Raw genomic sequence first — 15,451 nt, 5'->3', positions numbered from 1 at the left:
AACTTAGGGACAAAAACAGGCAGAATTGACCTCCATCCACCCATTTTATTAAATGTTTATCCAGCTTACAGTCTCAGAGGGGCTGCAGTCTACCCCAGCAGTCACAGAGCAAAATGAAGGGTACATCATATCAGCCTGAGCAGGTTGCCAGTCCCTCACAGGAGCAGAGAGAGGCAGATAACCACACAGTCTCACATCCAAACCTACAGGTAATTCAGAATCACCAGTTACCCAAACACACACACAGCTTTGTGTCACAGGAGGAAGTCCAGACAGGCACACAGAAAACATGCAAACTCCACACAGAGATGACAGACCTTATTGCTGTGGCAGCGCTAATGACTGCAACAGACAGTACAGAGGCAAAAAGCAGGAGAAAAAGGTGCAGAGCAGAGAGTTGCATTGAGTACAAACTGGGGTTGAGGAGGGGATCACAAGGACATTAAGTCATTACCTTTACTAAAATAGTCCTCCATGTCTGGCATGGACTCCTTGCTTTCCTGTGAGATACATTCGGATGACTCGCCCAATGAATCCATTTCTTTGCTGTCTTCATTGCTGATTGGACTGCTTTGCAGCGTCTCCAACTGACTGTCAGTAGCAGGCACTTTATCCTGACTGCTGGGTCTATTGGGGGAACTGTGTAGGACAGGAGGAGGAGGAGGAGGATACGCCTCTTCTTCTTCTTCAGAGTGCTGTTGCTGTAAAGTCTCAGACTGTGAGCTGAAGTCTCCGAGGCAGGCAGGTGTTTCTGGCAGCTCTCTACAGGTCTCTCTTTCTTGACTTCTGGTTTGTTCGGGGACTTCTGGACCTTTCTGGTTCAAACATGAGTCTGACTGGAGCCTGACTGTTGTCACACACTTTGCAGGAGCCTCTTGCTCCGGCTCGTTCCTTGTCTCAGTCTCACATGCTGACCTTCCACTTGTAAGCTCTTCATTTGAGGTAAACACACCTGACTCCTTTGAGGATAGGTGAAGATGATGGTGGTGTGAGTTGTACAGTGCGGGACTCTTAAGCTCTAAAGATTTACTAGTGGAAAGTTTGCTAGGTGAGTTCACAGTGGGATATTGGAATTTGGAAGTGGTGTGATTTTCATGCTGCTCCTTACTGATCGATCGGAGGTGTACTGAGTTCAGCACCGTGGGCGTAATGGACAGGCAATAGGCGTTGAATACCTCTGGGTTGTGAGGTACTATAGGCTTGGCTGACACTGCTGCTTTTTGTTTGTTTTGGTGAAGGATTTGCATCTGGGTCTTGTAAGCTGTCGCCTTGTTGTTGACGCTGTGAAGGGCACTTAAGTCGAGATGAGAGGGAGGGATAATTGGCAGCTCCAGATCTCTCTTTGAGGTTGCACCATCCCTAGAGGACAGTGACTGAAGTGAAAGTGATGAGAGAGAGGACTTCCTCTCTGGGACTTTGGGCTTCCTTTTACCACTTGATGGAGACAGTGGCCCAGGGAAAAAGGTAGAGGGAAATGAGGAGGTGGGTGTTTCTGATTGACTGGAGTAGCCACTGGATGGGCTTGCCAGGCCTGCCAACTTCTCTGGGGATATGAGCTTGAAATCTTCCTCGACTGATGGAAGTGAAGGGGTGGTAGCTCTGGAGCCAGACTGGGACGTCTGCGACTCAGAGCTATCCTGTGACTTGATGCATTCAATAACCGTCGTACCTGTAGCTGTGCTGGAGTTTGACAACGATCGGTAAGGATCTGTGGATTTCAAATCATTCAGGAGCCACAGATCTGCATAGTCTGACTGCAAAACCCCCTCATCCTTAAATGAATGTGTATCTGTGGAGACTAAGTCGGGTAGATCAGCTGAGCCCTCAACCCCCCAGCCTACCCGGGTTTCTCTGACCAGTGAGGAGTTTTCAGTGTGAGCCAGAGAGCCAGACAAAGCCAGCTGCAGTTTCCTCTCCTTTGCAGACAGATGAAGTTGCTGCCCACATGTAATCTTTGGTTCTTTCTTAATAGGGATGTTTCCCTCACTGCATATTTTCCTTAAGGAGGAGCTCCTCTTAGGTGGCGATGGCTTCACCTTTGGTTTTTTTAAGGAGAGGCAGCGTCTTCCCAGTGTCATGTGACCACTTGAGTCTGACAGGCCACAGTCAGTGCCTGAGGGTGCATAGTTATTATAAGTGAAGCTTTGGCTACCTTTCAAGCCGCAGTCAAAGTGCATGGAGGTGTAGTAACCTTCGTTGTCCACAGAGTAGTGCGAGACGGTGTCTGCTTTCTCTGACGGTGGTTTGTCGGAGAAGCTGCTCTCACAGGTAGCCATACTGGTGAAACTGGGGCAGCCCAGACTGCTCTCAGCCTCTCTGCTTGGCTCGGGGCTGAAGCCCTGTGACCCCGGAGGCTCTGGATTGGGGTAACTCCACTCCCCCTCGATGGGATTGCTGACACCAACTTCTTCTAATATGTCCATAGCTGTGGAGGAGAAGGAGCCTGCTCTTTGGGTCCTGAGGCCCTGATAGTGGTCCAGCAAGAAGCCTGTCTGGTCATCGTTAGTATGAGTGGCAGCGTTTAAAGAGAGCTCAGAGTCACAGTGGGAGGAACCGGTCAGAGGTGGAGATGCGGCAGGAGGGATTGTTTCTGATGTCTGGGAGGGGCATGTGGAACTGCTCCCGCTCCAGTTCCCGCTGGAGGACTGGTGGTCCTCCTTATGGTCTATCTGGCCTCCCAGCACTGCTGCAGCAGAGATGGAGTGCATAGGGCTGCTGAAGGTGTCCGAGCTAGATGAGATCTCACAGCTGCCCATGTCAGCTTTTCTAGGCAGGTGAGATCTGGTCCGTTCCATCCAGCTGCGCTCCGGACTCTGTGACAGCTGCTTGTACTTAAGGCTTCCTAGCTGGTGTTCAGACATGGCCTGGTCATCAGTACTCTCCTCTTCATCCTTCAGAGTCAACTTCCTAGAGCCAGTCAGAAACCCCTCAGTGTCGAAGGGGGAAAGGTCCTCCTCATCGTCGCTGTCGTTATGTCCGTTGTCCAACATTCGGCTGGTGTCTCGGGGCAGACTCCGAGAACGCAGGTGTGCTCCAACGGAGGCACTGAACATGGCGTCCGAGGTCTCAGGGAGGGAGGAGATGTTTCCTGCAGAATGTGAGAGGGAGAGGGAGACTCCCTGGCCTCTCTGGAGCCTGATCCTCCTTCGAGATGGTGCTCCTGAGATCAAAAAGTCTTCTGTCTGACAACCCGAGTCTCTGGTGTTGAGATGGCTGGCAAACTCTTGCATGGAAGGGGTGATATCTGCACTGGCGTGAACTATCACTGTCCGCTCTCTGGAGCCAGGAGAGTCATCAGAATCTGTGAGAAGCAAGACGCACACAAAATACAAGAATAAGAAATTCAAATGTCTTTCTTCATGTATTTAAAGGTAACCTGTTATAAAAAAAATACTTTCAGGTGCTCCACTTGTCACAAAGTGTCACCACAGGAGGTGGTTGCACGTTTGATTTGGCAGATCTTTACACTTTTGCCCTTCCTGAGAGAAACTGCAAGGGATTTGTGTCTGTTGTAATGCTTGTCTTTATGTTCTGTCATATATAAACTGCTACAATTGTGGATGCTCAAATCAAACATGGCCAAAGTTTCAAATAAGAAAATCAAGTATATATGTAGAAGTAATCCTTGTGAGTCAAACATGCTTGAAATACTCTTTCAGGCAGTTTTTCTATTCTTGGTTTGTGACGATGTCACTGAGAGGGATATGCCAAATATGATAATTTCAGCCATACAGTGGAAGGACCTGTACAGCTTGTTTTGGACAGGACGGCCTGCATTAAGGCCCAGAAAAACATAAACAAGCATTATTTTGAACTGTGAATCACGCAAAGCTACTCTAAGCATGGTCCAAGAAAACTAATATGGAGCTGGAAATGAGCAGTATGAGTGGGGTGGGGGAGTTCCAACCGGCACTTTGCATCTTCCCATCTTATTTTCCATCAACTCTGCTGTTGATGGTCCAATGAAAATATTATAGGGATAGTTAACCACTAAATACAGTTTGCAACACTGATAGATGCACACTTCTTAATACACAGTTAAATTTGGTAGCTGTAGTTTGGTAGAAAGAAAACAGTACCCATATGAAGTTCTTTAAATGTATTTTTTGGAGAACCACTGTATTCAATAGAATACATACATCTACAAGTCTGAATTGGGTACTAACTCAGTCCAAAACAACAGTGATGAATAAATGTGTAGTAGGTAGGTATCGTGCTGTCTAAAAAAATCTTAAAATAAACATTTTCCCTCTTATTATAAGCTTCTGGTATTTTTTAAGTCAGGGGAAGCTGTTTGCCAGCCACAAGTAAATGCAAAAATGCAAAAAAAAAACCATCCTACTTAATACCAGATACTAGGCCAATTGTGTGGTGGAATTAAACGGCATTCAGCAAACATGAGAAACATTTAAACCCCACAACTATGAAAAGGTTGTGAAAAATAAATGCTAACAAGGTCCACTAGGTAAAATCAAGCAAAGCAAGCATGTGACAAGATTACCACAACTATGCACAGTAATTGAGGAGCAGTTTGGATTTGTTTCAGGATAATTCAAACAATAGTCAAAGTAGTCCAGATAGTATTTTAGTAATTATCTGAGTTAAAAAAAAAAAATACTATTTAACTATGCATTTAGTTCAGAAAGCAGTACTGGCCAATGTGAATTTGGTATTCAAAAATACCTTATAATTGTAACATATGCGCTTGTGCACTACACTCACTATTAGTTCTAGTAACTACATAAAACAATAGAGGAAAAACGAAACTGAATCAAGTTTGTGTTCGCATGTGTCAGTTTAAGGAACATACCTAAGTCTCGCTGCACCTGTCTCGGAACGCCGGCAACAGTCCTCCGTCTCCTCAGCTTCCGTCTCCTCTGAAGCAAAGACTGCGAGTGAACGAGCGAGCAACGCACACTAGCATCTCTGTCAAAGCCAACCCCTGCAATGGAGACAGCACATCTGAGGAATCTTTGTTTGGTGGCGACTGCAGAGATTCCTTCTTTAACTCTCACGCTGTCACATAAAGAAACATTTAAGGTGACGCTCGGCCGTACCAAATTTAGGTGTTGCACAAAAATAGCAGTGAGGAGTGGAGCAAAGAGATCTGACAGAACTCAAAGTAGTAAGTTATTTACTGCTTAACGTAATGACAAAGCAGTAATTGTAAGAAACTTTGGAAAAGGACAGAAAACAAATGGTACTGATGATGGGTTTTGTACACATAAGAGAACTCCTGATGTGCAGGGTTCTGCTTTCCCTCTCTATATGATTTACTGTCATGTGATTGCAGGTCAGAGCTTTCAGCTCCATAGCGATTGCTGTGCTTTGCTTACAATGTGCATTTTTTACCCTCCACTGTCTCTGACTCGGCCGGTGTTGTTGTACAGCTCTCCTTTTGAGTGAAAATGAGCGAGAGTAAATAACGTCAGGCTGCCCTTTTCAACAATCTGGACAGAACTAATCAGCATTCATGTCATTGCATCTCGCCTCTTTGCAACAGCAGGCACAAAGCGTCAAAGGATGAGAAACAAAGTTAACTGGGCACAAAGCATGACTTGCACATTGAGAGTGACTGGAGCAACATTAATTGTGGCTTGTTTAGTAGTGATTGAACTGCAACACTTCCTTATATCTTCCAGGTACTTCATTGTTTCAAGAAAATTAGACAGTGAACAAAAATGTTAGTATCATGAGGAAGAGCCAAAACCAAACATTGTTCATTTGAGCACATATAGTTAACTTCATCTCCCTTTTAGTTTTCAATTTATGTTTTTTGTTTTTTTTAACAGTTTAATATACTTTTAGTAAATAATTTTCAAATGTTTAATCACAGTTTTTAGCAAAATACTGTCCTGTTTATCCATTAACCTAGCTTACAATGTTGTTAGTAGCATTAGTTAACAGTTTTAACTGTTAATCCATAAATTTAGCTTATGTAGATAACACCTTTTAAATAAAAACTTTAGGTTTAACTGCTCACCAACTTAAAAAAAATGGCCAACATATTAAACTAATATTTCTTCTTCTTCTTTTTTTGGATAGCATTATCTAATATTTTCAGCTGTTAATCCATTTAGCTAAAAATGATTATAGCTATTTGCTAACAGATTGACTGTTAGGACTTACTACTTGTAATTTACTAGAATTTACCAATTTTTATAAATTATGCTGAACAATTAATCATTTTTTTGTTGCTAATTTATAACAGTGTTATCTAAAAAATATAACAGCTGTTTACATTATTTACTACTGCTTTTCAGCTCCATTACTTTCAGTCAGGTTAATAGTTTTGCTAACTTTTAACTAGATTAGCTAATTAGTAATTAGTAAATCCCTAACTTATGGTAGAAGTAAAAAATATTAAAATACCTTTTTTTTTTTTTTTTTTTTTTTTTTACTGAGTGTTAGCAAGTTGTGTCGCTACTCTAAAAATATAGCTATGGGAAAGTGATAGCTTAGCTTGCCAGCTCTAGCAATCAGAAGAAACAGAGGGAAAGAGCTAGCTTAGCACTATGTACAAATCAACCACCCCCATGACCTATAACGAATATGGGTACATAGGAAGGTCAGCATGTAGAACTACTGCTATAATGGCTAATTAGCCTGAAAAAGGGGATGATTTGTTTATTTTAGCATGACTGAAAACAAAGGTTAAACAATAAGCTTGGCTTTGCTAAAATGTATATAAATCCAACTAATCTTTATATCACTTTTTTTTTTTTTTTGAGCAAAGGAAAAATGTAAATTTACACTTTTATGGCAAGACTGGTGCCTTAAATTTCATTTTGCCAAAAATCACAAAATTATTTTTAAACACTTCAGGTTTTGTAAAGATTTGAAAATACATTATATGAGCTGTAATTACAATGTTTCAGAGCTGCCTCTACGCTGTGCGTCTTTGCTTTTTCACCTTCCAAAGTCAAGCAAGCTGGCTCCTTGTTTCCAGTCTTTATTCTAAACTTAATATAAGCTGGTTGTTGCTTTGTTGTCTGAGTGGTATCAATATTCCTATTTAACACTAAAGGAAAAAAAGTTTATATGCAGGGAAAAAAAAAACCCAGAAAGGTGGCTGCAACTGCTGACAACTGCACACCACACCTTAGTTCAGTCACAACAATCAGATTCAGTGATTTCAATTTACCGGTCACATTAATGGGGATGACACATGAGGTGATGACTTGGGAATTGCTTTTCATTCTCTCTTCTGGAGTGGGCAGCGGCAGAGCTTTAGACCAGTTAGTCTGCTTGTCCAGGGTGGAGGGGATGTTAGGGATGGGAAACTTAGACCGGTGACCTAGAGCCACCCCGTCAGAGTCGGGGTCAGAGGGCGCAGCCTGCAACAGATGGATATTTGCATGGTTAGATTGTTAAGGTTAGGCCAGCATTACATGAAATATGGTTTGGCGGAGTTAGAAAGTGACCAAACTCAGCTTCAGGAAGGGGAATGTGCTGATTAAAGTAAGGGATTAGACTGGTATTGTCCAAGTGTTTATTTGGGAAAGAACTGAAGAGTAGATGAAGAGATTAGTGTCTTATTAATAATCTGCAGCAGTCAGTGCTCCCTTCTTTGCAGGCAGAACAGAGGTAAATCAATACACATGCCCTTCCAGCTGCTGAGTTTAATGTTGGAGTGCAAAGAAACCATTAAGTCATGGAAATGAACAGCATGCTTCGGAAAAAAGGGAGAATGGAAAGCACAAGAAGCATTCAAAGAATCTCTACGTCATGCAAAAATTAAGGTTCAGAAACCCGACTGTGTCCGAGCCTCAGGCTAATAAAAAGTTTGACACACACACACACTACAGAACACGTCTTGACAGATACTTTACAAATAAATAAAATGATGCCTCCTTCACTCACAGGATATGACAAACTATAACTTCAATTCTTAGCTCATGCTCCAACATTCCAAAATTTTTCCGAGGGTCTCCTGCATCATAACAAGTGTCCAGAAATCTCTGAGAGGAAATACTTCACAGCAGCGTTCCTCAACCATGGGCCTCCTCAGACTCTGCAGAGCCACTTGTCTTTATATCTGCATGCTAAATGAATTTCTTACCTTGAGATTCCAACACAGAGACACATGTGAAACTGGGAGTGATTCTCAGTTTCAACTGGTTCCGACCTCCACAACCCGACAACCTCCCACCCCCATTTAAAGGCAACCCTCGAGCCTTTGTGCTCCCTGTTCCCAGCAGACCAATGAGACCCTGACAAAACCCCGACCACAAAAGAAACTGGTTTCCTTGGAAACTTCTCGCAACTAGGAGGGAAAAAAAAATCAAAGGAAGACCATTTACAGCTGATTTGTTTTGAGAACGGTTTCAGGAGTGCCTGAGAGGAGGGATGAGCGGGCTGAGAGAAAGAGACGAGGGATTTGAGAAAAAGGAGGAAGAGTGGGCACGTACGGGATGAGGGGAAATAAAAAAGGAGCGGCAGAGTTTGAAGCTCATTCCTGTCTCACGACGGGCATCAAGCACGATACTTGTTTAAAAAAAGAAAAGAGAATCAAGAGAGAAACACGAGGCTGTCAGCTGTACAGTGGGGAAACCACAGCACAGAGGGATCATGGGTAATCACAGGCGCAAGTTTCGAGAAGCCGACCCTATCATTAGAGAAACCCGGGCGGCTGTGATTGTGGCCCACATACACATTCCTCACATACTCCAAGCCCTTCATATGAACTCAAACAACAACAACAACAGTATGTAAACATGTGATGTGTGGGTGAAACTTTAAAGAGGTGCTCCCCTTCAGTATCACCCCACCCTCTCAACCGGGTGGAGCAGGATGGCTACTACTGCCAGTAAGAGAGAGGGCATGCATTTAAAAAGAGATAAGTAGAGGTCAGTCGGGGCGGACATGTGAAATAAGGTGTTAGGAATAGGAGGACGGCGAGGGAGGGAAGGGACCAATACCTTTCTGCTCCAGGGAGAGAAGTGGCAACATTCGGTAGGGGAGGAGGAGCTGGTGGATTCGAACTGAATTACAGGGTGAAAAACAAACAAACAAAAAAGGACAAAAGCACATGGCAGGAATGAACATGGAGATCTTCAACACACAAACATAAGAGACAACATTAGGGAGGAATATGAACACTGAAATATTTGGGTCAAGGCAGGCTGGTGAGCTGATGCTGAACCAGTTATGGTGATGAAAAAATGAATAAAACATGAATGAAGCAGCACACACGTGACAAACACAGTCCCCTTTACCTGTGCTAACTGTGTCGTTGCATCTCTAAAATGCCTCTCTGGCTCCTTTGATCAAAGGAAATAAAAACCATACAAATATTATTTAAAGGGAAATCATTATGCACATTTCCAACTACATTTTTAAAAAGATTCTTGAAAACTCTGATTTGTCTTATACTGTTTTAACTCCCTTTCCCTCCCTTCATCAAGCCAACTTTCTTCTGATTGGCTCCCCTTCTCGGACAGAAGGCTTGGACAGGTGTAATGGTCATTTTTTCAGATGCTGCTTGCTGCTCTTCATTGCGCACAAGATGTCTTTTAGAATCAAGGCATTGAGAGATAACCGTCCCGTTTTAGAGGCCATAAAGTCTGTGTCAGTGATGGCGGTGGCAACGGTATCCTGCAGGTTTTAGATGTGTCCTTGATCCAACACAGCAGATTTAAATGGCTAAATGACTTCCTCAACATGTCTTTGACATGACATTTGATTCAGGTGTGTTGATCCTGGATGAGATCTAAAACCTGCAGGACACCGGCGCTCGAGTCCTGGAGTTCGAGATCCCTGATGTAAGTGAAACTTAGTGTTTTGTAGCACAATAAGTGGACAGTTAAACAAATACAGTAGGAGAAAATATAAGGCACATCTGAATGATTTATGACTGGGAATGCAGTTGGAGGCTAACTACACAAGCAGAGCCTCAGTTATGGTCACAGCACAGTGTGTGCTGTAATGTCATCGCAACCCTCAAACCATTCATATCGGTGCTTGACGTGTCTCAGTTCAGAAAGAAAGCTCTGCATCAGTGCTGGTACGGACAGATTTGTTTCACAGTTTTTCCAGAATGGATTTTCCATCTGATCCTTTTCTGTGATCTGGGACAGGCTATTATAGCATTTAGCTGTACCATAATATACTGGTACTGAAGATAACCTTGACATTTAAAAATAAAACTACAATATTTATATAAAAATGCATATTAGAATATTATAAATAACAGCGTCATTACTAAAACACAACCGGGTGTAAACTAGTGACATTTCATTAGTTTACAGTCTGGGAAAGAGAGGAGACTGACCTGAGATCATATAAGGAATATCTGCTCTTACTGATGTCAGCAAGAGCCAAGATTGGAAAAAAAAAACTGTCTTAAACTGAGTGTTTGTCTGAGCTGTTGGCTCACAGGGATTACTTGTATACGCACTGACTTCTTTATTGGAAACTATGGCCATGGGTAGTAAAAGCACTGACCACTGGTGTGGTATATGTAAGAAAATAAATAAAAGCAGATTAAGTTCCCTTTAAAATGCAATAGAAGCAACATTTGAATATCAAAAGATGATTATTTTTCACATCTGTGTCTATCAATATGAATTATAGTGATGGTGTCACTGGACTTGGTGATTTTCATACTGAAATCAAGAAGATCTTTTAAAGCAGTTTGGATCAAAGTCGAGGACAATCGTCTCACCGTTGTTAAATTTGTTCCCCTCTGAGGGGGGGGACACATCGGCATTGGGGGCACCGGCGAGATTGCGATGGTAACTCTCCGCTCCCTGCTGCCCGATCGTCTCCTCTGGTGATCTGCAGCAAAAAAGATGTAAAACACTGAAGATCAATTGTATTTGTTCGCTGAGATAATAAAATATAAGTGTCGAGAGGTGTCACATGCAGACCGACCTGCGGGGTCAGATTAATCTGGTTAGATATGAGTCCTTGGTCAGCCATTTTTTCTGCATTGAATTTACCCAGGAATTATTGTGTAGTGTTGTGCTTAAGAGTGCATGACTAAAGTGATTTTGATGAATTCATAAGTGCACTTCTTTGATGCTTGACTATTTATGGTTTTTTTAAGTTGTAGATAGACTGTCTGTGTGAAAATGGCCTCTGAACATGCTTGTTATTTACGTTGTAGTTGCACAACATGTCCACTAGAGGGCACGATGCCTCCAAACACAGGCTGCAGACCTGCCTGGAAGGATGCATGTTATAGCTGAAATGTTTTTAAATGGCACATAAGGGAAAAGTGAAGCAGTTTATTAACTAGGCATGACAGAGAGCAGCTTTCCCTCCTGTGTTGCAATCTGAGGAGCTGAGTGCTCCTGAGGGCCTCACCTCGGTGCAGGGCCCACAGGCTGGTTTTGGCTTGCCTGTGGAGCTCTTCCACACATTCTGGCCGCGTAGAGGGATGGAAAACGTTCCTCTGCTGATGCCAGGGAGCTTGGTAGTGTGCTGTCAGCTTACTCTCCACATCCAGGTTAGATACCGCTGTCAGGGAGAGAGAGATAGCTAAAAATGACAAACCTTTTCTAGTGAAATTCAACAGTGTGGTCACAGACAATCCAGTGTCATCATTTATAAGGCACAAGGGCATCTATATGATCCTAAAACATCTCACTGAAGCACAAATTAAGCCACACCCATGTGACTAGGTAATAGTTTGAAACGTGTTGCTTTACATTGGAAGTTTAGTGAGGAGAAATGGTCACAAAAAGATCTCAATTGAATGAGCCTTCCATTAATAGAGAAAGCTCCAACAATCAGACGAACCTCTATGAGTAATCACTTGGTTTTGCTATTCTGTGGGAAGCAACGTTTTTCCAATCGTCTGGAAAAAGCCACTTTAAATCTTAGCATCAGTTTCAAGTTGTCAAGTTGTCAGATAGTCAGATGTCTATTCATATTAATGTACAGAATTCACCTGCTTGCTGCTACTACTGCACATTCACCCAGTGTATGTATATATATATATATATATTTGCACATGTCGAGGAGCGTGTCAGGCTACATTTCACTGTGTGTTATACTTGTATAACTATGCATGTGACAAAGAACCTTGAACCTTGAAGTTCCTAACTGACTGTAGAGGCACCAGGTGTGAACTTTTGCTGCTGTAGCTCATCTCCTTCAAGCTTTGAGATGCTCTTCTGCATATCTTGTTTTTAACAACTGGTTATTTGAGTTACTATTGCCTTCAGCTTGAAGCAGTCTGGCCATTAATAAGCCACTGTCACCCAGAGAACTAACCAAATTGTTTGCGGAGGATTTAAGAGACAAAGTCACCGTCCTTCCCCATTCTGATGCTCTGTTTGAATTTCAGCAGGCTGTCTTGACAATGTTTACATGCCTGAATGCATTCATTTGGTGCCACGTGATTGGATGATTAGATACTTGTATTAACAAGCAGGTAAACCTAATGAATTGGCTGGTGGGTCATTAATTAGTTAATTTATTCTGTCACTTTATAGAGACCAGCTTTTCATCATAATTAGCTGATATTTCACTAGTTTATCCAACCTGTTATCTGATAACTTTAACAGTCAGATTTTTATCGTTCATGGATTTCCTTTAAAGGACAATGGCTACTATCAGTCCATTATTTCGTCATGCTTCTTGTAACCCTTATTGAGACATGATGGCTGCATCACGGAAAGGCAGCTTTCATCACGACTGTACTGGACGTTCATTCAGGCATTTTTGTGGTTAAAATGTGTGACGTCCACATTTTCTGAAACAAATGCAACTGATGAGCTTTGCTTTGTGGTGGCTTTGAATGTTATCTCCTTCTACATATGAACACTGAAGGGTTTTTTATTAGTTGGGAGAACAACAGAGTCAGCTTAAAGCCTGAGACTAAAAATCCAGATAATCACATCCAATGTTAGCAGCACAATAGCCTGTTTACTAATGCAATGCTATCACCTGCAGCCAAACAATAGGTATTAATGCAACCTGATAGTGTGACTTTCATCCTCTAAACACTGACCAATACATGGAATAACCCCACTGCTCCCCCTTACATCTCCTCGAGTTACTGCACCGCTTCAAATTACACATAATGCATGGAGGGGCTGCATGAATGGGGAAAGTTTGAGTTCAAAAGGATGAAGTCTGGTCTTTGTGCTGGGACTTATTTGGATGTTGACTGCTTGAAGTATGCACAGGAGTTATTCATACAAGAACAAGATGTCAGAGAGAAACCAGCATGAGTAGATTAAAATAACAGCATAGTTTGGTTGCATGAAATAAGACTCCTTCATTGAAGGCACTGGCGTGAGATAGTATCTCAGACATCTGCAGCGAAATCCAAGTAAAATCCTGAGGATTAACTGCTGAGCTTTTGCTTTGATAGCACACAAAGACAGATCTGTCAGTCTTCTCTTACCTGCCTGACATTTCTGGGCCTGTCCTTGACCGGGCAGCTTTGCCGAATCGCACTCTATCTGACCTCTGTGTCTGATGAGAGGCAGCTCTGGCTCGCAGTTTGCTTTGTGTTGCAGCCAGAAGTTAACTTTAGCCTCGTTCACACAGAAAAGGACACGGTCCAACTCCTGACTGGAGCTACTAAAGGTCAGGAAGACCCAGCGCAGCAGCCCGACACTAAACCTCAGCCTGTGTATCCAACTGCTGCGTATGCTAAGTGCTTTTCTAACATCACTATCACTGCTATGAATCCTCTGGCAGGTCCTTTCTAAGAAACACTGCGTAATCCCCAGGAGACGCGACGTGTTTATCAGCTACGCCGACACAACCTGACGTTTTCCAGGGTGATCTAAAAGCCCTCTGCTGTGTGACCTCGCTGAACTAAAAACACGCTCTGTGTTGCATCTCCTGCACAGCTGGAGAAGCTGGAGGTGAACTCAGCAAAGATTTACACCGGTGTGGAAGCACCGCTTCACTCGAATCTTAATGAAATTGTTTTACGCCCGCCAGATGTTTCCTACCTGCTGCCATATATGACTTTGCATGCGTGTTGTAAATAAACAGCCAGGTTTAAAATATAAAACATGAAACAGTCACCTTTGTTAGCTGCCAATTTTTTTTAAATGCAGGAAAACCCCTGTAGGACCTGGATGGATATATCTGCATTTATTATATTTATTTATTGGACTTGCCACAGATTTAATATCGGTGCAGTAATATATAACCGAGCAAACGCCCACAATATTTCAGACGTGGAGCAGATGATACGTTTGTCGTGTAAATTATGGTGAAATGAGGAGCCCTCTGACACTGCTTGTCAGCCTCTCCCCTCAGTGCTTCCCCACTGAGCTGTGAACTGTTGGCCTTGCTGTGACACCCTCAGTGTCTCACAACACACTAAAAACCCATTTGACAACAATAGCAGCCACAACTAGGACAAACACTGTGCTCTCATCATCTGACTCCATTCAACCTTCCCCGTTTTTATCGTCCTCCAGCTAAAAAACACATCAGTACTTCCTTTGACCTTGCTCGCTGAAATCTTGGTTAAGTGAGGCTGTGTTTGTGCGCCAGAGCACGAGTTCATTAGAGGCCTTTAAGAGAGGTTTTCATGGACACAGAAGTCCATATGGGCAAAGCTTTTAGTGCTAATTTAGTGGTCAGCTGTTGCCCCCAGTGAGGCCTAAGAAAACACATCAGGCTGCAGCCATCTCATTGACCTCTTGGCTGCTTTCTCTTTGTTTCACATCGGGCTGATTGATTTGCAGCATGGCTATATTGAGCCAAATGAGCCACATGGCCTCCAGTGAGAAGAAGAAGAAGAGAAAAAAATTTTTTTGAGGAGCATTTCTGTATATTTGCGTCGTTGCTTGTGGCATCTTTCTGTTAACTTTCCTGGCGAGGTGAAATCACACTCTATTATGTGCACTGTGACACTGCCTATCAATCTCATCTCCACCTCTTCATTTGCTGCAGGATCATCCCCCACTGCACTCAGCCCTGCAGGCCAGGAGAAGAGGGGCAATGAAAGCCTGCATGCATCCCCAGACTGCCTCTGCCTTGTAATTTTCTCGGTTTTGGCTCAGACAGGAGCCAAGTCAAAACAGCCTCACACCTACGCTCACACACCTACAATTTGCCAGCGGCCTGGGAGGACAGAGCCGCAGATGTCAGCCATTAGGTCACACGTAGAACTTTAGAAAAACTCTAAATCTGAACTTCTGTACATGCAACAGGCAGACAGATGAGCTTGCACATTGCTGTTTCAGCTGTGTGTAATTTACGCGAGTGAATCTTTGATTCCTTTTTTTCTTTGGGGTTACTCACGCTGCAGGACAAGTGTAGTGTGTGGGGAGCGTTTGGGTTTTTAACACGGTTCAAACTAACCGTGAAAAACAAACTCTTCATCATCGCGTCTTACATCTTGTGACAAAGTGTGAAACCGCTGTGGTTGACATGCAGAGCAGGAGCGAAGTGGGAGGTGCATGCGGCTCAATTAAAGCCTCAGTAAATTATACAGTACCTTGGGGTGTGAGGGCGATGCAGCATCCCA

At 43.1% G+C, this 15,451-nt stretch overlaps 1 protein-coding gene across 5 annotated transcripts in view; it reads right to left on the bottom strand.

Moving 5' to 3' along the window:
- The window catches only part of nhsa (Nance-Horan syndrome a (congenital cataracts and dental anomalies)), a 71,912-nt gene that overhangs the window by 3,798 nt on the left and 52,663 nt on the right, over positions 1–15,451 (bottom strand). For all 5 annotated transcript variants that reach the window (XM_082524208.1, XM_082524206.1, XM_082524207.1 and 2 more), the window contains 6 exons: positions 11,311–11,463; positions 10,667–10,779; positions 8,922–8,984; positions 7,145–7,337; positions 4,811–4,942; positions 455–3,301 (listed from right to left, as the gene is read on the bottom strand). In XM_082524208.1, the coding sequence (XP_082380334.1) occupies positions 455–3,301; positions 4,811–4,942; positions 7,145–7,337; positions 8,922–8,984; positions 10,667–10,779; positions 11,311–11,463 (3,501 nt within the window). The remainder of the gene's footprint in view (positions 1–454; positions 3,302–4,810; positions 4,943–7,144; positions 7,338–8,921; positions 8,985–10,666; positions 10,780–11,310; positions 11,464–15,451) is intronic.

This window comes from Aulonocara stuartgranti (genome assembly GCF_965226115.1).
Source record: "Aulonocara stuartgranti genome assembly, chromosome: 23".
NCBI classification, from domain to species: Eukaryota; Metazoa; Chordata; class Actinopteri; order Cichliformes; family Cichlidae; genus Aulonocara; species Aulonocara stuartgranti.
The sequence above is the reverse complement of the archived record's forward strand: the minus strand, read 5'-3'. Positions and strand labels throughout refer to the sequence as shown.